The sequence below is a fragment of the Giraffa tippelskirchi genome, chromosome X (genome assembly GCF_054371585.1).
Source record: "Giraffa tippelskirchi isolate mGirTip1 chromosome X, T2T-mGirTip1v1.2.pri, whole genome shotgun sequence".
Taxonomy (NCBI): Eukaryota; Metazoa; Chordata; class Mammalia; order Artiodactyla; family Giraffidae; genus Giraffa; species Giraffa tippelskirchi.
In genome coordinates this window covers 60,489,788-60,511,910 of record NC_137289.1, presented here as the reverse complement: position 1 = coordinate 60,511,910, position 22,123 = coordinate 60,489,788, and the positions used below count along the sequence as shown (strand labels likewise).

The 22,123-nt window shown below is 42.8% G+C and overlaps 2 protein-coding genes across 6 annotated transcripts in view; one reads left to right on the top strand and one right to left on the bottom strand.

Annotated features, from left to right (window-relative positions):
- Positions 1–1,026: 1,026 nt before the first annotated feature.
- TSPAN6 (tetraspanin 6) lies at positions 1,027–9,236 on the bottom strand. 4 transcript variants are annotated; one of them, XM_081567053.1, is made up of 9 exons: positions 9,157–9,236; positions 5,591–6,074; positions 4,502–4,690; positions 4,163–4,237; positions 3,545–3,643; positions 3,144–3,278; positions 2,780–2,863; positions 1,938–2,043; positions 1,027–1,250 (listed from the first exon to the last, which is right to left on the bottom strand). In XM_081567053.1, the coding sequence occupies exons 2-8, from the start codon at positions 5,675–5,677 to the stop codon at positions 1,975–1,977; spliced, it is 738 nt and encodes a 245-aa protein (XP_081423179.1). In that variant the 5' UTR covers positions 5,678–6,074; positions 9,157–9,236; the 3' UTR covers positions 1,027–1,250; positions 1,938–1,974. The 4 variants fall into 4 exon arrangements, with proteins under 4 accessions (XP_081423179.1, XP_081423177.1, XP_081423178.1 ...); XM_081567051.1 differs by having other exon boundaries at positions 5,531–6,074; positions 9,189–9,236; XM_081567052.1 differs by having other exon boundaries at positions 9,189–9,236.
- Positions 9,237–12,880: 3,644 nt separating this feature from the next.
- Positions 12,881–22,123, top strand: part of SRPX2 (sushi repeat containing protein X-linked 2) — a 29,288-nt gene continuing 20,045 nt past the window's right edge. The window contains exons 1-3 of one of the 2 annotated variants that reach the window (XM_081567049.1): positions 12,881–13,199; positions 14,909–15,141; positions 19,894–19,974. In XM_081567049.1, coding sequence (XP_081423175.1) covers positions 15,060–15,141; positions 19,894–19,974 — 163 coding nt within the window. In that variant the 5' untranslated portion in view covers positions 12,881–13,199; positions 14,909–15,059. The remainder of the gene's footprint in view (positions 13,200–14,908; positions 15,142–19,893; positions 19,975–22,123) is intronic. The other variant, XM_081567050.1, reaches the window with a different exon arrangement.

Sequence of the window (22,123 nt, the reverse complement as noted above, 5' to 3'; positions counted from 1 at the left end):
TCTTGCCTGGAGAATTCCATGGACAGAGAGAGGAGCCTCGAGGGCTACAGTCAGGGGAATTAGAGTCAGACACGACTAAGCAACTAACATACACACAGTGGATAAAAAAACTCAAAACCAACTCCAACTTTAATGATTAATTTCCTTATTACCCTGAAGGTACAGGTTATCTCTCTCCCTATCCAACTTCTTAAACTATACAATAAAAATGTCTAATCTCTAGGAGAATGATAAGCATTATGCTCTTTCATAGCAAGGAATGTGTTTCTTTCACAGGGACTAGTTTTTGTAAACAGGGACTTTTTAAAAATGAGTGTCAAGATCTCAGGTTTACATTTCATATCCAGAACTATATTCACCAAGTAGAAATGTGGGGCTTAGCTTTCTCAGTGGAAAACCACCATCCCAGAAGATTTTCCAAAAGTTAAACACAATGATTTTAGAGGAAAACGCTATTTATTGTGTAAAAGATTTATATTTATTAATCAAAGGCACAAACTATTAAAAGTTAACCTTAATATCAACAATTAAGTCATATCAACCTGGTAAGGAAATACCAGCTAAAGCTAATGAAAATCTGTTGCTTTAAATTCCCAAAGAGAATACAATAACTCTGGCATCAATAAGTAAGAATTAGAACCTTTCAAACAATAAGGGAAACATGTTAGTATAAATACCTTAATTCAGAGGCAGAGAAATGTAAAGTGTTAAGGTGTTGCGACCTGGTGTATCACAGAGCATGTGTAGTCCTTTTATAGTCTTGAGTGCCTTAGAAGTCAGAGACCATTACCACCAATTGGCAACTCTGATGATGGGTGTTATCCAACTACTGGCTGGAATTAAATTACGCAGTGTGACTAATGATGACATTTTAATTTCTTGAAGCAAAGTATACAATCATACCAGATAACCCTGGCTGGGAAAAGGGCAAGTTTGAAAGGGTCAGTTTTCGATCTTACTACATGAACAGCAAACTCAGTGTCTTTCAAAAGCCCCATACCAAGACAAAAAAGTCAAGAGGAACAGTTTTGCTTCAGTTACAATTTATTAAGCTCTTCCAGTGTTTCAGAGTGATATGGGGATTTCAATGCTGTAACATGAATGGGACAAAAGGTGGACTTCGAACATATCAAACAACTGTCTTGATCGAATCCGACTATTGTAGTTTTTCAATCTATCTGTAAGAAATGTAGGTATTCCAGCCAGGCGATCTTATAATTCACAAGGTTGGGGATAGGGATGTTAATATCCTAAATTAAAGGAAAAACAGTTAATTTCCTTGTAACCCAAACTTCAGTATCTGTATTCATTTGCACACATTTTAATCTAGTCTGCTAATGAAGATCTTCACGTGTTCCCAGTGAGTGGCTCAAATCAAATGTGAAGGGAACCCTAGGGATTAATTCAGCCAGCTATAGTTCTCACATTTTATCATTCAAATTCTGAAGTTATTGAAACACACGTTTCTTAAAAATCTGGTTAAACTAGATGAGTTCATGGCTCTAGTAATAGTCCACCAGAAGACTGCAGTAAATGAGAATTGGGTAAAAGACCAGGGGAAAATGCTGGTATTGATCAAGAGCCAGAGTGTACTTGCCAGGGACCCTTACAAGTAAGGTCACTATTAAGATTCTTCATTTCTCTTCATTAGGTCCAAATCTGTTAGAAAGGGGACCACTGAGGATCTTTAGGCTGACATGTAGGTAAACCCAGAGAGGCCCATCTGTCCTTTTATGGCCATGATTTTTTTTGTGAGACTAGTGCTTATGCATGGCTGTGCTGTGTCAAGTCACTTCAGTCGTGTCCCACTGCTAACACAACACTGATAACATTTGAATGCACTGCTGGACATGATCTTCTTTGCAAACTCAGTCCCATCCATCACATGTATAGGCTGGAGTAAACACTGACAGTGCTGAGGATCAAAATGAACATACCTTAAAGGTGGAGAGTAATAGGCCCGTGTTATGTTGGTTACACTATCTCATACTGGTTATTTGTAATGGCCCGAGAGAGGCAGTAGGCTAGAAAGATCCCAATCAGCTGGAAATAAAATATAAGCAAAACTAAACATACACATACACACAAAGCTTAAAGACCTCAAGATACAGGTATATGCTCCTTTCACTTCCAATTCACTACTTATTTCCTTAAGTTTTTTCTGTAATAAGCTTATACGTGATGTCTTAACTACGACTGTGATCTGGAATTTCACAACCATTCCTGACATAAATCACTCAGAAAATCTTGAGGTCTGGGAAAACTTTTCTTATTCTTCCTCTCAGCTATCAGAGCAAAAAGGATATGGCTTAGAATAAGCATCTCATCAAGTAAAATCTCCATCTATGAAGCAGTACTGTGATAATGAAAATGCTGTCCAGCATGGTGGCCACTAGCCACATGTGGTTTTCAAGCACTTCAAATGGGAGCCTGAGGAGCTAAAATTTTAATTTCATAATTATAACTTTTGAAAGGTGGCTATTTTATTAGAGAGTGCAGATTCAGAAAGACCTAAGAGGGTAGGTCTCACAGAACTCTGGAGTTGTGGAAAACAGCATGGGAAAACAGGATCCAAGACAACCAAAAACTGGAATGGAAAGGGCAAAACTACTATGTGTCTACTGTGTTGATCAATTGAGTTTTGTGAAAACGTGACTTCTCTAAAAATGTCCTTGCTATACAGGGCCCAGAGGCAAAACCTCAAAGCCTTCAAAGTGGAAATCTTGTAACGTACACCTACAAGAGTGACGAGGAACATTTCCTAACTACAAGGACTTACCTGGAAGCACGCAACCCCAAAAGAAATTCCGGCAACAACTCCCATTTCTGACTCTATAATGGTCATCACCATTATAAAACAACCCTAATGGAAGAGAAATTAAAAAAAAAAAAAAACAGTAAGTACAGCCCAAGCAATACTTTGATCACACATCTCTGCAAAAGATGATCTTTGTTCTTTTATTACAATTTATTCTTTCATAACAAATCCTATCTCCTTTGAGGGACATGAGATTCACTTTTTGGATTATGCATTTAAGTGTCACTTAAATCACAAGTCACAAATTTTCTGAGCTTCAGTTTCCTGCGCTATTGCAGATTATGTGTATTGTGAGTGAAAATTAAATTCTTTTTTTACTCCTTACTTCATTGTTTACTTTATCTGCATCTCTCTGAGGAGAACAATCTTCAAATTTACAGCAGCTTTCGGGAAATCCTTTTTCTAAGTAATAATTAGTATCCTTCCAATCTCTATAGTTGGTGACACCACAACAATGCAACTGAAAAAAAAATCCAACAAAAGCATTTAGAGTTCATATTACAACTATGCAGTCAAACAATTACACCAGCATCTAAGATTATACTCAGTGATCTCTATCCTATGACACCGGCATTAAAATTCATGAGATAAACATTTTGGAACTGGTCCGACTTTCACTGCTAAAGTGCAAGTGGACAACATCTGATAGGCAGGGCCCTATCCTCTTCTCTGAGGGAATAGGGAATGTGTTCCCCTCTTGAGAAACCACCAGCTATGACCACTTACCGTGCTTTGGATCTTGTCTACTGCATCACTTCTATAATCTCCAGTAGCGTTATATTGCTTTAAAGCTTTCTCATAATTATTCTTAAAGCTGTTCTTAATCTACAGCAAAGAAACACAAGGCTGATAAACAAAGATTCTACAATGTTCTTTTGATCTCCAGTCAAATAAGAAATTGCAGCAACATATAATTAACTTCTATGGTCCACTTCTATCTTCTAAGCAATATGGTTTTGCTAAGCGGACTTGTAAGCAAAACATTCCAGTAAAAGATGATAACTATGAGAAGTTCAAAGTACAATGGGAACCTATATTTATTCAAGTGGCAGCTTTGTACTGCTGTATCTCCCACCCTCACTACCACTTTGTTAAACACTCTCCTTGATGAGGCCTCAGTACTCACTGAATGATTTCCTAACCCCAGATTTAATAGAGTGGAATTCCAATTTCTAATTTGATTTTAAGGTTTTGACGAGTGGAGAAGATATCAATTTTGTGTTACCAGTTTTGTGCTTTTGAACTAGTGAAAGCTGTCTTTTAACTCTATTACTTAAATTTATCCAGTTTTATCTCTTAAGAGGATAAATTTTCACATATTCAGGTTCCCAAAGGCAGGCTTACCTCATGTCTGAAAACAAATCCTACGATAGCAGCGACCAGTTCAACCAAAAAAATGAGAGTCAGAAACATTGCATACTGTGGGATAAAAAGAAAGTCCAAGTCAGCATAAATAAGATACATCAAAGCTGCAAAGGGAGTCAATGTTCAGCACATTGTTGCTGAAAAGGGCAGGGAAAACATAACAGAAGTGGGAATTGGCAGCTATACTGTTACTTGCTAAGTTTTCATAAGGAAGAGGAAAAATCAGAAAGGGGCCATGCCTAGTTCCAAGAAACAAAGCCTACAACATATAAGCCTTTTCAAAAACCAACAACCAATTTTAAGAAAACAAGGACTCACCAGTTTCAGCATCCATGCAGAAGCTCGGCAGGTAGCAAAACAGCCAAAGGTGCCCAAAAGAATAATGACGGTGCCAGTGCCAATGAGTACAAAGGGGACATTGGTGGCCTTCTCATTTAAAAGGGAAAAGTAATTCTCTAGGCTCACCTTGCCCCAAATGCCAACGGCAAGAAGGATAACACCAGTGATCTATGTGGGAAATCAGAGAATCGAGAGTTACACACTGTATTACAGTAGCATCTTCAAACCACAAACCACTAGATGTTTAAGAAACAATAGGTGTGAGAATTGACGTAGCACTCTGCGGCCACAAAACTGTGGCTGGGATATGGCAGACAAGGGGGGGACTGTACAGGGGGTTAGGAAGGGGAGCGGCACACAAGAACAGGTCTTGATAAACCCACACGCTGGATCGCTGTAGCCAGGACAAAACCAGGGGGCAGCTAGGCATCTTGACAAAATTCTTAAACTTGATTTGTTTTTTTGCCCTAGGATTCAAAACTTCCTTAACCCATTTACTCCCGCCTTAGGAAGAAAACCTTCCCGCAGGTTGGGGGGTGGGGGCGGGGAGTGTTTCTAAGCGTTCCAGAAACAGAGGTGCACAGCGTACAAAGGAATGGTACACAAAGCAAGCCTAAGGATAGACTGGCGGGAGTGGAGCCATTACCATACTTACCTGCGAAATACTCCCCTCTTATGAAGCAGTGAAAAGAAAGAGACTATTATGCAAGTGAGCCCTCAGCCGGGCCGGGCAAGCCTTGCTTCTCAAGGGACACTCTGCTTGCTTTGGGGGCGGGGGGGGGTCACTCCATTCCAGGCGCCCCACATCGAATTCGAACGCTAGGCACGTCTGGGTCCTGGTTCAGCCTCTCGGCTGCCGTCGCCCGAGACCCCGACCCAAGCGGGCGAGATGCCCGAACCCGAGGTGAAGTCCCAGCGCCGAGGTCCCAGCAGCGACCGCCGCCCCAACCCCACTCGCGCCTCCCTTCCCACCTCGGATCCGAGCTCCCTTGGCTCAGGGTCACACACCCCCCCCTCCCTGATTCCAGCCTGGGATCCCCTCCCGTCCCCGGACTCTCCGTCTCTCACCCAGAAGATGAATGTGTAGATCAACAGGACGCTCTTGAAACAAGTGATGACCGGTTTGGTCTGCAGCCTTCGAGACGGGGACGCCATGACTAGCTCGAGACCCTGCCCCGCTGCGCCAGGCGATCGGAACAGAGCTAGCGAGACGCTGAGCCCCCGAGTCTTCCCGGAAACTGCCGAAAAGTTACGAGCGCCCGCAACTGAGAAGAGCCGGAAACACTGTACAGTTTTCTAGAGGGTAAAGTCTGGGAGGCTGTCTGGAAAGTGACAAGAATTTCCGAGCGCCCCCTGCCGAAGGTTGCCAAAAACGCTACACAAAAGGTTCCAGTGTCAGAAATTTCTTAGATCTTCAGAGTGGAGCTTGCTTCATTTTTTCGCTTGTGGAATCTTTCCCGCTCCCCACCCCTCTTCATGCCCTTATAACTGCATCATATTGTTTCTAACACCAGCAGCGCTCTGAGATACGGCCTCGCCCGCCCCTAATGCCCTAAAAGGAAAAAAAAAAAAAAGGATGGAAAGAGGTTAAAAGTGACCTAAGAGTATTTTATTACGTAGCAAAATACTCTCAAGACAAAAGAGCATTTTATTACGTAGCAAAATACTCTCAAGACACGGACATATATTTCCAAAGAGAAACAAAAGCAGTTCGCAAAGCGATCCATCCAGTCACATGTTTTTAGACAAAAACCGAAAGGAAAAGTGCAATTTACCTGAGTGGTTGAATTACGCAGTTTTTTTTTTTTTTTGTCCCTTGTTTTTTGTTTTTCGATTTTTGAACACTGTTTTATGAGGTGGGGAAGGGGCACAAGAATAATAAATAACCACTTGTTGAAAGAATTCCAAAGGTAGATAGGAAATGTAATGAATTTTAGAATTTCTCTACAAGAATTTGCCAAAAATTCTTGCCTTTATCCCTCTCCCTCCGTATCATCTAAATTACTGGAGATTGAGGAAAAGTGCTTTAAAGTAATTAATCCTGAAATGTAAGTTCAGCTATTAGCTACAAACTTTCAAAAGGGAAGGTGCTACAGAGAATACCCGGTAAATGTGACTCTCTTTTAAATGTTAAAACTGAAAGGCACTGTATATTCCAACCCTCTGGATTTTCAGATCAAGAACAGCTGATCATAAAGAGGCTGAAATCATGGGTCACACAACTAATAGCAAAGGCAAAACTAGAGATAACTGTACTTTTCAATCCTCTATTACATAAGCTGTATGTGGTATTTGGTGCCTACTCATCCCAAAGAAATTCTACCAGTTGCTTAGATCTTCCTAGAACTTGAGACCATGTGTTCCTAAGGACTTAAACTGCTTCCAGGATGTGAATGAATCACCAGAAAGTTTCCTGTCCCTTATGTCCACAGACAGACGTGAGTCAAACTCTAGGGTAATGTGGAATTTTAAAACATGCACAACAGGCCTCTTCACAGTCTCCTAAAATACTAGAGACCTCAGGATAGGTAGGGATTTTTTTTTCATCTGTTAAGGTCTGGTTTCTTAACTAAAGTATAAGCTCTTTGAGGGAAGATACTGTCAAGAGTGTGCGTGTGTGTGTGTGTGTGTGTGTGTGTGTGGTTTCTAGGGGGATGGGATTAGAAAACAGTATCAGTTTCCTATCCAACCAATTACATCATCAGTGACACAAGCTTAACATCACAAATGGGCATTCATTGTATTGCCGTGGCAATAAGCCCTGTACTGGTGAAGAAGAGGTGACTGCCTAAACTTTTTTGCTCTAAATCTTGCTTTAAACATATACCACAGAACCAGAAAACAGGAAAGTTCCATTAACTTGGTCACACAGAGCTTCCTTGTGCTTCAAATATTGACCTAGGACCAGCTCCTATAGCATCATGCCAGATGTCCGAGGTCCAAGAGAGCAACTGTTGGAGAATTATTGCACTACCATGCTTTATACTAAAGCTGAAAAGCCTAACACATAAATACATGGAGAGAACGGGTAAATGACACATCTATACACTTTGTAAACACTAAGGTCATCAGGAAATAAGGCAGACGTCAACTTTTAAAACACCACATATGCCACAGCCACAGGAAATGAGGTTGAGGGGGCTCTCAGTATATGCAAAGCGGTCTTCTTAAACTAAAGAGCACACATCTGAGGGGTTCTCATATTAAAACAAAAAAGTATCAAGGGAAGTCTTGCTAAATTCTTGCCATCTTACATAGAAGTTTCCTCTGAAGCTTAGATTTGTACCATGTCCTGAAAGGGATTTTCATTGTGAGCCTGAGAGCAAATAAATATTTCTGTGGCCAAGGAAAAAACGAAATAGCAAAGCAAAAGCCGCATCTTATTTCCAAGAATGTGTTGATTTTCCTCCCCTCCCTTCCTCTGCTACTCACAACGCTGCTTTGTTTGAATAACAGTCAGTGCCAAATTAAACCGAAACCTGACATGGAATTTAATATTCCTATGGCCACAACACCTTGAACAGTGCCTCCCACCCTGCTAACCCCACTCCCACCATTGCCATGCCACCAAGCCCAGAAATTCAGTTTAGTTCAGATTTAGGCCTGGGTCTGGGTTGAAACCCAGACAAAGAGGCATCTAATCCTATCTAGGCAAGGTAAGAAGTAAGCCTCTAGGTTATAAGATGAATTTATTCCTTAAAGTATTAATAATAAATGCAGTACTGAGTACTGACTATGTACCAACCACTGCTGCTAAGCAACCAACAAGCGTTACCTCATCCTTACATCACAAAAGTCCTTATTGTGAGGTCACGACTACCATTGCTCATGTTTTACAGATGAGGAGACAGGTTCAAAGAGGCTAAGTAACTTGCCTAGGACTAAACCCTGGCAACTTCCATTTCTCTCATCAGAAATGGAGCTCACTCTGTGATGAGACATGGCTGCTATTGTACATTTAACCACAAACAAGGGCTCTTTGGAGCCCCTGAAGCACAAGAACCTCAATGGTTTCCCCAATTTTGCCTTGTACATGTGGATTTTGTTGAATTTTACTTTTGCCTTCACTCAATTAGCCCAACCACCTAGGAGGTAACCCTGCCCATCCCAGAGTGGTAAAGAGAGTTCAATAGCTTTTTTGGTTCAACCTCTTAATTTCTCCCTCTTTTCTGATCACAAAAACATGTTTGATGTTGAAAATGTAGGGGAAAAAAGAAAGATACTTTCCTTAAATATTGTTACTGCTTGTTTTACATTCAACATTCAGTATAGATTTGGTCCCTTCTCTATTAACTCCCTGTAACCTTTAAGATTAAAGTGTTTTTCTTTGACATTTAAACGATGCCTCCTCTAGCACATCAGCTTATTTCCTATAGCTTTTCCAAAGTGAATTTTCTGTTCCATAATAAGCCAGTAAGATTATCTCCCCAATAAATAAGATCTGTTCCCTACTTCCCAATCTCTAAACTCAAAATTCCTGCCCCACAACTTAAGGTTCAGCTCAAACCCAACCCAGTGAGGGCAACCTCCCCCAACTCTCAAGCCTGGCCAACACACATACCTCTTTCTTTAACATCAGTCCTTATACTCTGATCATTCACATAACTCATACCCTTAGTCAATTACTACAGTACCTGCTTTCAGTATCTGCTGCTTCTCTACTTACCTATCTTACGTCTAGTTGTCTACATATTCAGAAACTATTCGAAGAGCCAGTTTGGCTGGGCTCCTGCACCCACTTTTATACTCTCCAGGACCCTAGGTCACAATGCTCAATTGATGAGGTCATTTGGTGCTCGGCCAATCCCTGTTCAGCTCATTGGTCATAGCTGGCCTCTGAGGCTAACCACTTAGTAGTCACTCAAGGTTTGATTAATTAAATGAAATTAAAAACTAAATGTCTAAGCCATCCCAGTATCACACTGACATAAAATGGAAAAATTAAGTTGAGCGGTTAGATAACATCTTGTGACATTACTTCGCTCAGTTGTGTCTGACTCTTTGTGACCCCATAGACTATACAGTCCATGGAATTCTCTAGGCCAGAATACTGAGGTGGGTAGCCTTTCCCTTTGCCAGGGGATCTTCCCAACCCAGGATTGAACCCAGGTCTCCAGCACTGTGGGCGGATTCTTTACCAGCTGAGCCACAAGGGAAGCCCGCTGCTTGTCTTAGGAACCAGTAAAAAGACACTCAATATTTCACACAGAATACATCTTACTCTTATTCACATAATTATCTTATTTTCATTTTCTAATACCTTTTCTAGAATCCCTCCAATTACCTTTGGCTAAGCACATATTGTAAAATTTAAAACCAACTTCTACTTATTAAAGTCTCATATTTTACATTATAGTCATCAGATAAACATCATTTAAACAGATAATTTAGACATCATAATTTCAACAGATAATTCACAGGTATCGTTTTAAAAACTAGCTTCCTAAATAGGAATATCTTTTTTATTCCTCTTGTCTTTTGTGTATTCTTATTATTCCTTCTCTGAAATTGTCTTTTTCATTCACCTTTTTCCCATCTACTCCTTTCAACTTCTGTATGAATCCTCTCTTCCTTTTCCAGCCTTTATTTTGCCTTTTTCAAAAAGACTCATAATATACAATTTGGGACACATGGAAATGAGAAATACTCCTAAATGGTATTAAAATTTACATTTACATGTCAATTTGTCTTAGTCCCCTTTCTAAGAGAATGATTTCAAATGTAGGCTTGTTGAGCTTTGCTGAGATCTCAACTAGTCAGTTTCCATATCTAATATTTCTTAATATCTTTTTGACTCTGAGGTGCTTCTTATTAAAAGTTTTGATACTAAACTTTAAGAACTTTAAAAAAAATTATATTTGTATGTATGAATGTTGCCAGTCTGTCTTTGTCTTGTCTTCCCAACCAAATCATAGGAAAAAGTGTTTTATTTAACTTTATATCCCCACAGTGTCTAATATAGTGCTACCCACACATAGTAGTGCTGAAGAAATGTTGTTTTTTTTAATTAACCCCACCTGTTTGTTGTAAGGTATTCATGTTACCCATCCCAGTGCTTCATAGGATTGCTGCCCCTCTTGTCTCACTTATCCCCTTACTTGGATCTCCCTATGATTTCCATAATCTTCTTCTTCATTTTCTTCTTTAGTCTCTTTCTGCCACCCCTCTGCCCTGCTCCTTCCAGCCCTGAGTGGGACACAAGGCCTATGCAGCATCCTCATCTTAGCATGTTCTGGGCTCTGTATTTGGTGCTGGGGGAATGAAGAAGACTAAGCCATGGTCCCACTCACAGTCTAGTAGGGGACAGAGATGAGTCTGAGTTGAACAGACTAGTTAGAGTAGGGAACAGAGATTATCATAGATCAATAGTGGCAATAAGTGTGATAAATTCTATGATTGAGACATGAGACATGTACAAAGTGATATGGTAGAAAAGGAAGGTGAAGTAAACCAGCTCTGGCTAGGATGGGCTGAGGGAAGCGTTTCAACAGTAAAGATGGATGTGGTCTCAACAGGCCAGGAAAGAAGGTAAAGGGTTACAGAGTGGAGTAAACATATCTGTCCCAAGCCACCACGGTGTGAAAGGAAGAGCAAGTTTAGTGTGTCCAGAATGAGGAGTCACGGAGTGAATGCTTAAACCAGGCTGAGGACTTAAGGGGATTTGCTTGTGTGGGGTACCGTGTGTCCTGCTAAGAGTTGGGACTATATTCTTTGCCACAAGGGAGTCAGCGAAGGGATTTTTAGAACGAAAACAACCCTGGTAGAATTTATTCCTCTGCTCACTCACTCTCTCTCTCTCCTGTCTCCCAGTCTCTCTCTCTTGCTCTTTCTCTCACGCTCTCTGTCACACACACATTTATTTAATAGATTCACTATTTTCTAACACATAAGTTTAATGTAAATGCCTATATCTGATTTCAAGGGCCCACAGTTTGGCCCTACAGTATTTATTCAACTTTATTTCCTACCGCTCCTCTGAGCCCTCATATCAGTTAGCCCATCCCCCGCTGTGACATAACAATGAGCTCTTGTTTATGTCATTTCCATTGCCTGAGAGCAGACCATGGCCCATGGCCCATGTCTTCCCACAGAGTCCTCACAGTGTATTCCATGGCTTTTGGAAATTTATAGGGCCTTGTACAATTTTCTAATTGTGTCCTCCTTCTCTCCCCTAATAAACACAAACCCTGTGGGAGCTGCAGAGTAAGCTTCATAAGATCAAGAATCACACAATTTTTACTCACCACTGTCCCTTGGTTCTTAGCTTACAGTGGAAGCCCAATGAAGATTGGTCATCTCAACATACAAAATTGTAATTAACATTTTTGTTAAATGTCTGTTTCCTCCGATCCATAAGGGCAAAGATGTCTCTCGAGCACCTCGAACAGTGTGTGGCACATAATAGATGCTCAACAAATATTTGCTGAATTAATTATGGATTAGGATGTCAGGGATTTTGTCCTCCATCCTTAACTCAGTAAATGCTTGATAAATTTATTGAATGAATGAGGCCAAGACCAAGTCTTTGGTTACTTTATACAATGATCACGCTCTAAACGCTCAGTACGTAGTCATGATCAGTGGATGAAAAATGAAACAGGCTTGTTATTGAACTTTGTATTATTGTAAGTACAATTCTTCCCTTCATAACTGAGAAGGGGTTGCCAATTTGCTTACGTACACAAGGAATAAATTCTTTCTATAGCATCTAAAACGATTTCTTCCAGGACCACTGCATTTTTGAAGTTGGAAATGCAACTCTGAGGGGAGGGAAAGTATCAGGAGCAGATATGTCCCATGGTAGAACAGTCTCATTATCAGACACTAAAATGAAGAAAGCTTGCTTGGTGAGGAGAAACACGGCCCTCCATCAGAGATCTGTGAGAAACAGCTTAGCAATGGCTCTAACCTTGCCACGCTCAGAGAGATCATTTCAATTCGCTTCAACAACCTCCCCCTAAAGCCTCTGTAAGCATGCTTTCTCTCTGCTCTTATTACAGGAAATCAGTTTGATCCTGAAGGCTGGAAGCACATGGTATATTTTGTCAACAACATAATCTTATCAGAAACTGAAGTCCATTGGAATTAGGTCATCAGAGAGAAGTTCAAAGTGGGTCTGACCCTGTGCCTATGGATGGCAGGGCAACTCGGGGATGGTGAGTACTAAGGAATTACAGAGGAAATCTCCAGGGAATTTCAAAATCAGCTCCACTCTTCCCCTCTCCTAAGAGTTTGTGGAATTCCTTTTCATTCAATCCTGATGTCATTAAAAAAAAAAAAGTGTTCTTCACTGCGCCACATCTCTGGAGGCCCTCTAGCCAGCCTGTTAGTCATTACTATACTCATGGGCTTGAGGCCAGCGCCACTCACGCTCTCCTCTGCTCAGCAGCAGACGGGTTGAGCTCCTCTTATCCTTGCATTCCTTCTCCTCCATCTCTCTAAAATCTTTCTCTGAGGGAGGAACAGCTATAGCTTTGGGGTTAATATAGCTTTAAGGAAACTTTTGGCAGATGCCAATGTCCTAACATCTGGGCAGTGTTAACAGAATCCTGGAGGCCCGGACAGACCAGGAGCCACTCATTCTAGGAATGTTCAAAAGTAGTTTTTCCGACTGATGAGAGGAGCAGAGAGGAAGGAGAAAGAGAAGAAGAGAGAGTGCAAAAACCCCGTACATCAGGTAAGACCTGCTGCTTCACCCCTCCACTCCATACCACACTACCCCGTCTCTCAACCCGAGGGAGTAACGAGACCCAGGACTTAGGCAACATGGCTCGGGGATGGGGTTGGAGGGGAAGAAGTTCTTTTATGAAATTGGATCATATGCTGCTCTCCATTTGAGCTGTGACCTGGCTGCAGACACAGGTTCACACTCCTTTCCCTGCCCACAGCAGAGGGATGGCCGACCCCAGTGAGTGAGTCAAATTTTCAGGTTGAGATTGGTGAGAAAGGTGGGTAGGGAAGGGGTCACAGACTCGGAGCACTGGATCTGCAAAGGAAAGCCCCTGCTCCCAAACCAAGGAACTGGATAGAGGCTGCATGTGGGAGAGGGGGTTGATGACTAGTGCATCTCTCTTTAATCTCCTCTCTCTCATCCTTTCATTCCCTCTTTCTGCTTTCACCTCTTGTCCTCAGCTCTGGCAGATTATCTTTTCTTGCTGAGATTCCTTCCCACATCTTTCCACTTTCCTTGCCTCCCCTGCTTCCTCTCACTTGTTCTGTAACATCCTGCTTCCTTGCCACTCTCTAGACAGAATCTGAAGCCAGGTAGCAATGAATTGGAAAATGAATTTCTGCCATTCTTGGACTTCTCATATCCCTTAGGGATGCTGGTCAGAATCTGCCATCTTTTTGTTCCTCCATTTCTGGGACTGACCCCTCCCCTGAGCATGGTGTTTCACTGAAAGCCTCTGGATGAATGGGTGCTTGCTGAGAAGTCCAGTGGCCAGTTTACAGCAATGGGCAGCAAGTTTTAATACTGTCATTTATGAAGTATTTGCCTACTGGGAACCACAAAACTCTCATCCCATTAGAGTCCCATTAGAGAGTCCCTCACTCATTAGAGTGAGGACAGGATGGGAAGTGAGAGGACAGTGGGAGCTTGCCTACCTTCTCCTCACGTACCTCAGTATGTTCTTTCCAACCTCACTGACTTCCTGCTGGCTCAGCAGGATAAGACTAGAAGGTTAGGCTGGACTTGAAAGCCAGAAGCCACTACCAAACCACTAAGCCTCAAAATCCAAAGCTAAGAACTGAGCCAGGGTATAGTCACTGCCTGAGAGACTGGAGAAAGGAGACATCCAGTCCTGTTCAAGATGGAATTGCTAATAATAGTATCTAATATATATGGATTGCTTCCCTATGTGTCAGGCAATAATCCATTCTATAATGTAGATTCTATTATTATGCCCATTTTATAGATAAGGAAACTGAGGCTAACAGAAGGTAAGGAATTTGTCCAAAGCCCCAGAACTACTAGGGACAGAATTGGATACATATCCAGGTCTATGTAACTCCAGAGTTCAAGTTCTTAGTCTGTATATGCTAACACTTTCTCAGATTCGTGGTTAGGAAGCACTAGTTCAGTGGATGAAACCATCACCTGGGACCTTTAGATTGCGGGTTTCTCTCTTAGTTCTATACGACTTAATGTTGGCCTTTTCCTGGACCTGATATCTCAGTGTCCCTCTCTGTAACTTAGGCCATGGAACACTGGCATCAGATATCACCAGGATCAATTGAGAATTGGTTGTTTTCTGTCCTCTTCCTCCTGAGAGGAAAAGACCAGAATTCACAAATAGAGTCTTAGTATCCTAAAAGCGGGAGATCCTTACAAAGGGGACAATATAACAGGCATTTGTTAATTTAAAAATCTCTTCTTCCTTGTAGATCCTGCATTTCTGCTTCCTCTCACTTTTGGAAGTTCATTGATGTCTGATTTCTGAAAGTCATCCTCCTTTGCCCTGGTGCTTCTGGCCACATACCTCTATTCTTATCTCCCTAACCCCCCTTCCCATCCCTCCCCACTGCCTTTTCAAGGATGGCCATTCAACTAACTCGAAGAGGAGCTCTCTCTCTGCTGCTCTTCCTCACTCCAGCAGTGATGCCAACGTGGTATGCAGGTATGTCATAGGAGCTGTAGCCCATTATTTCCAGGAAGGGCAGGGCTTAGACCAAGTCTTAGGAGGAGGGAAGGGTTAGACTGAAATAGGAGGCACTTAGATACAGAGAAGAACTAGCCTCAATAAAAAAAAGATGGTTGAACATTGAGGCAGGCTACGGAGGGAGGCTTTTGAGGCAAACTAATAAGAGATTTTTGAAAACAGGCTGCACCAGCATAAAAATGAGTTTGGTCAATATATCCTTGTAGCTTATTTGCACAGCACAGGGAATATAGCAAATATTTTATAATCACTAAAAATGGAGTATAATCTTTAAAAATTGTGAACCACTATATTGTGCACTAGTAATTTACGCAATACTATATACATGAACTATACTATACATGCTGCAGTCCATGGGGTCGCAAAGAGTTGGACACAACTGAGTGAACAACAACAGCCACATACTTGAACTATACTTCGTAAATATAAACAAATATTAAAAATGTGGCTGTTAACATGGCTTTTGAGGCCATTATCTTATCTGCTTCTCCATTTCCTCTCTCTTTCTCTCTCCCCTCCCCGACATTATTTATATGATGAGGTTTTCATAGCTCCTTTCTGATAAAGATTGCTAATGACAATTCAGGCCACATTCTCTTGAACAGGAATCCCTCAGTTTCTTCTGGCTTGTTTCTTACTTTGGAAAGGATGGGGATTTCTAGATCCCTGAATGTTTCAGTCTTTGTCTCTGGGGAGACATAGGGAGCTCAAGAGAACTCACTCAGCGAGTAGGGAAAGGAAGGGGAGGAATGAAGGAAGGATAATGAGGTGCCAGACAGGAGTTTTTGATGGGGCCCAGCTGGCATTCCAAGTGCTAATAATATTCTGTGGTCAGCACTGTCTGCCTTCATGGGGGCTGGAGGGAGCAGGGGAAGGAGACAGGCCCAACGAATAGAGTTAGAAAAACATCCAGAGATGAGTAAATAACAAACTGCTTCCATCACAGCTGCAGTCACTGTAGCTAAAATTTTCCACATGCCCTTAGCTCCTGGTGGAGGCCTCTGGCAGAAGCTCTGTTTGGAACAGCTGCATCAAACTTTCAAACAAATATGCGAACTTCTTCCCCTGTTCGGCTTAACTTGGCTTTGTAGGGGGTGAAGCATAAGGGCTGACACTGAGATGAAGATGTTCAAATCAAGCCCTTGGCAGAGCACACACTGTTTGGGGTTAAAGGAGCCCAAGTCTCCAGAATATAATATGTGCCACTATCCTCCCCAAACTCTCCCTAGCTTCAGTTCAAGTACATGAGACCAAATTCCAGCCAAAGACCATGAGTGTAGGTTAGAAAAGTGAAGCCTGATTCTGAATCACTATAAGAAACCCAAGAGCACACCGAGGTCTTTACCTTCCCCAGGGTGGAAGCCTGAGCTTTTGGAGTCTTGAGGACAATGCAGTTTTTTAAGACTTGGATTCATATGAAAGTCTCAAAAGGCCATTTGCAAAGGTGGCCATTCCCCACTTCCTACAAGAGTCACCATGCTCATCACTCCTTCTCGGGAGCCCAGGCTGGTGAAGTCTCTGACAGTCCTGCCAACCCATTCATTCTGTCCTGTTCTTTTCTTAGAAGACTATGTGATCAGAGATACTTGGGGATTTCCCAATAATCTTTCCCTACATCACTAGCTCAACTGTCTGAGTTTGCTCTGTTCATGTGTTCATTTCTTCACTCAGTAGGTATTTAGTGACCACTCTATGCATTCAGGACTGTTTTGTTCATGGCTATAACCTTGTCCTCCAGTGGGAGTAGTACAAGGAAAGCAGCCATGTATGCATTCTGGGTTAATCACAAATAGGATTCAGGAATAATCAGCAGGGTGTAGTAAGGGTTAAAAATGTAAATCAAGCCAGCAGTGGGTTGAAAGTGTGTATTGGCATATCTGTGCAGTTCAGGAAGTCAAACAGCATTTCTTATCATAATCCAAGCGTTAGTGTGGATCTTAAAATAGTCATCAACTATCAGTCACATTTCCAACCACAGCTTTGTAAAGGGTAGTGCTTTAGAGGATTTGTTCTATGGATGTTGGAGGAACCCAGTAACAGACCACACGATAACCACCAATCAGCCTAAAGGGACCAAGGAATGCTGCCAAATGCTTCTCCCCACCAGGGCTGAAGAGGGACAGACAGATAGAACAAGGTGGGGAGAGGGGCCCTCTAGTTTCATATATCACATCTCAGTATCTTAATATTTTCCAAAAATTATCCAAAGACAGGCAAAGATGAGAAATGGAAAGGCTTAAAGTGGTAAGGTGGCCCTAACTTATTCCTGTCACAAAGCAGACTTGGCACTGGGCCAGCCAGCTTTGTACCCTGGTGAAGACTGTAATTATCTGACTGAGTCTTCACCTCAGCTTTTCCACATCCCTTGTAATTCTGGAATGATATGAAATGTTTGGTGGCCTTCGATCCCACACACACAGAGTTAAAAAAGCTGAATTGCAATAAAGAGTTTGGATTTTTATTTCTGTTGGATGTTGTCCAAAGCTCTCCCCTACAACCATTTTTAGTGGAGTGTCTAAGTTTGGCATCAAGGGGATCAAACCACTCTGGGCTGGAACGCCCACTCTGCTCCTTACTAGCTGGGAAACCTCGAGCTAGTTCCTGAACTCCTCTGAGCCTGTTACCTCATCTGTATTTGAAAGCAATAAGGGTGTCTACCTCACTGAGATGTCAGGGTGATCTAATGAGATGACACATATAATGGGCTAAACCCAGAGTAGGTGCTGAGTGATGTTAAGAGTCATTGTTGTTATTGTGGTGGTCGTTATCCAGCCATAGGCCTTGGACACTCTTGTCTGCTCTTCTGGTAAACAGAGGCTTGCTCCCATGCTGGGAATTTTTTCATAAGCGAGCTCTGGAACAAGAGTATGGGGACCAAATCCTTTAGAAAATCACACACATCTGGCCTCCTGTTTATAGGCATTGTAAGGCTTTGATACTAAACTGAAACAGCTGACAGGAATTCTGTCCACCCCTCCACCTCCCTCCACCACAAAGAAACTACCCAGGTGGGAAAAGAGGGAGCAAGGGAGAGGAAGCCTAAGGAGAAATAAAGGGAAGAAAGCAAGGAGAGAACCGAAAAGGGAAACCAGAAAAAAATAAAGGGAAGGAGAAAATATGAACTCTTTCCTCTGGAATGAGGGCAAACCAATGAGGACATGATTTCATAAGACAAACTTTCAATTTGATTCATTCCCTTGTTCATCAAGTTGGACTGGTTTCCCAACACCCACCCCTCACCCCCAGTCTGGGCCCGTGGGGAATGGAGGAGCCTCATCATCTACCCTCTGCTCCGCCCATTTGTGCAGGGGGCCCCGTGTCTCTGCCCAGAGAGGAGACAGGCTGAGCTTGTGGTCAGAGTGTTTACACAGGCCAAAAGGCTCCAGCGCTAAAACCCAGCCTTGTCCCAGAAGGACACCCTCTCCTGGAAATGAAGAATTGTCTCTGACTCCAGCACGGCTGGCTGTTCTATTACTGTGTGTGCTTTAGGCACACAGTGAGGCTGGAAAGAGAGCTTCCGGAAACTTCCCTACAGAAAAGACCAAGTTGTATTCCAATTAGTTCGTATGCATGACCCATTTCCTGCCGTCTGGTGGAACACACTGTTTAGTCTCCCAGACAGCCGCAGACTGGCCTCCACAGGGACTGGACCACTTAACGGGATGGGGGTGGACTCAGGATGTTCTCTAGTTCAGCACCTCCCTACTAAGGCTCCTGGTGATTACAGCGACTGAATATTTCTGCAAACCAGGGCGAACTGCTCAGGCAGTGAGACTCCTACCCCCTTGCCTCTTGAGCCCTCCCTCTTTGCCCTGGCATGCCACCCCTAGCCACGGAAACCAATTGAAATTGAAATTTTAAGATTTCCTATCACCATAAGGCTCTCTGTGTTTTTTTTAAAAAAGATTCCTGCATAGAATTATCCTTAATACACAGTTGATCAAAAAAACAAAAGTGAAAGTCGCTCAGTCATGTTCAACTCTTTGCAAACCCATGGACTGTATAGCAAAAGGCTGGTGCCCTGTGGGCTGGTGGGAGCTTGAGGAATTGTTTCCCTCTGATGACTGTAAGAAGGCCCATCACTAGTGGAAAGACTCTTGCTCAGGTTCTATTTTTTTTTTTTCCTCCTAACTGGGACAACAGTCCATTCTCAGAACTCAGTCATCAGTGTCTCACCAAGAGTCCTGTGTTGCATCAAGGAAATGGGTCATTTCTAGTCCAAATGGTCAGGATGGGTGGATGGTCAAGAAGTGTGATTTTTTTTTGAATGGAGTCTTCTAGTGCTACCAGTAGCCACCTGACCCCCTGGACTATAGCCCACCAGGCTCCTCCATCCATGAGATTCTCCACACAAGAATACTGGAGTGGGTTGCCATTCCCTTCTCCAGTGGATCTTCCCAATCCAGGGATCAAACCAGGGTCTTCTGCACTGCAAGCAGATTTTTTACTGCTTGAGCCACCAGGGAAGCCCAGTAAGCTGCCCACCGCTCCCCCATCATGAGCTCACCCTCTATGTACCTGAGGTGTGGAGGTTTGCCCACAGTAGTTGTGCTGCTTCACAGCATAGGATTTTTCCCACTAAATAGCCACCTCACTCTCCACCCATGGAGTGCCATGTCCTCAGAAAGGGACCAAGCTGGAAAGGGGAAAAGTTTGGAAAGGACTTGCATCAGAGACCAATATGTCATCTTGATATTTTCTTCATTCTAGGCTCAGGCTACTACCCAGATGAAAGCTACAATGAAGTCTATACTGAAGAGGTCCCACAGACTCCAGTCCTAGACTACCAAGGTAATCCTCACTATTTCTCAGGCTTAGGAAAGGCCTTTTCTGTCCTAATGCCTAGGCCCTATCTGATGCATCCTCACCCAGCTTAGCTCATTTGTGTCAAAGGTGCAGTTCAGGGAATCAAGGGCTGTGGTTTCCAGCCATGAATCTTGTTACTGACTTGCTGTGTGATCCAACCTCTCTAGCATTAAGTTTGCCCATCTATCACTAAGTATGGACTGAGTACCTGCTGCTGCTGCTGCTGCTAAGTCGCTTCAGTTGTGTCCGATTCTGTGCGACCCCATAGATGGCAGCCCACCAGGCTCCTCCGTCTCTGGGATTCTCCAGGCAAGAGTACTGGAGTGGGGTGCCATTGCGTTCTCCAGGACTGAGTACTTACTGTATGCCTAATTCTGTGTAAGGAAAGCCTTGGGTGCTACAAAGGTAAGGTTTTGTCCCCCTCGAGAAGCTTACATTCTCCTAGGGGATATGAGTGAGGGGGCAATAAAATTAGCAGGTAGGGCTAGGAAGCATGAAACTCTGTGCTAACAGTAAACACAATAGGAGTTAAGAAAAAGAAGTCAGGGGAGGGGTCGTGAAAGATGATGTTTAGACTAGGCCTTGAATGATGGGTAGATTGCAAGAAGTAGAACTGGGACAGGAGGGCATTCAGCAAAGCAGAGGGCCACAGGTAGAGAGAGAAGAACAAACGTGTAAGAGGAAGGCGCTGGGAAGAATCCAGCCTAACTGGAGGAGATGGGATATGGAGGGAGTTGTAGGAAGTAAAGTTGAATATAAACAGTGAGACCAAATTAGGAAAGGCACCACGATCTAGGTGGTGGTGGTTTAGTCACTAAGTCATGTCAGACTCTTTTGTGACCCCCATGGACTGTAGCCCTCCAGGCTCCTCTTTCCATGTAATTCTTCAGGCAAGAATACTGAAGTGTGTTGCCATTTCCTTCTCAGGGGATCTTCCTGATCCAGGGATCGAACCCATGTCTCCTGCATTGTCAGGCAGATTCTTTACCACTAAGCCACCTGGGAAACCCACCATGATCTAGGGACCCTTCTAAAGAGAGGCTGAATAGTGATTCCTGCTTTAGAAGGAAAGTTAGACCACATGATTTCTATTATCCTTTCCATTTCTAAGATTCTTAGTTTCTGTGCTTTGCAAGCCACGTTGAAGAGTTTAGCTGTTGTGATAAGAGTTATACGGAGTCGTCATATGTTTTTGCATAGGGGAGCAGCACGGTAAATAGTAATTTCAGAATATCAATCTCATTATTGTGGGCAGAAAGTAGGAGTTCAGAAGGGGTAGAGCCTGGGTCAGGGAGATTCTCCAAGAATCAGTAACAGTGATGTTGGTTAGAGATGATTGATGCTAGTGGAAAAGAAATGAAGAGCAAGGATGAACCCCAGAGATGTTTTAAAGAAAGAGATGACAAGACCTAGTACAGATTTGATGTACCAAGAGGTTAAGAAACAAAGGGCTCTCTGAAAGCATCCAGTCTGCACCTGGGAGAACTGTAAGACCCCTCTCAGAGAGACAAAGTTGGAAAAGAAAAAAGTCGTTTGTACCCTATAGGCAGTGGGGAGAAGAAAGATGGAACTTCGTGGGTCAGAGTCATTAACTTAGATGGATGAGCTATCTGAGGGAGCAGGGGGCCAACATCAGAGCCTTAGAAGTCATCTGCAGATGTGAGCAGGAGAAGAGGAACCAACAAGGGAAAAAGAGATCATTAGTGGTCATCCATGTAGGAGGACATCAGGGTAGCATCTAGTATATTACAAAAGCCACAGGAGAAGAGAATTTTAAGAGAGGGGAAGGAATGAGAGATCTGTGTCAAATATTGGAAAGAAACAAATTGAGGGTATTAAAACAATATATTTGGCAAGAAGAAGGTAAATGATAACGTTTGAGAAAACAGTTTCAATAAAGAAATGATGAGAGGTTGGAGTTCCTTTCCACTCCTTTCTAGCTACCTTCTTTCTACCTATCTTCTCACTCTGCCAAATGGTCTAGACCCACTGCCTCTCTGTCTCAGCACCTGCCAACCCCCAAACTCCCTACAGTCTCTTGCCTTCTCACCCACAGATCTCCCTGCTGAGACAACAGGCCTTAAAGGTCAATCACAATCCTCTCCCAAAGCTCAAATCATATGGCCCCTTTTTG

Bases quoted from the DNA above. Each gene is read 5' to 3' on its own strand.
- TSPAN6 (XM_081567051.1), bottom strand. From the start codon at position 5,677: ATGGCGTCCCCGTCTCGAAGGCTGCAGACCAAACCGGTCATCACTTGT. The intron at 3,644-4,162 runs GTAAGCCTGCCT...TCTTTGCTGTAG, and splicing joins GATTTGTTTTCAGACATGAG to ATTAAGAACAGCTTTAAGAA. The intron at 3,279-3,544 runs GTAAGTGGTCAT...TTTTTTTTTCAG, and splicing joins TAGACAAGATCCAAAGCACG to TTGCATTGTTGTGGTGTCAC.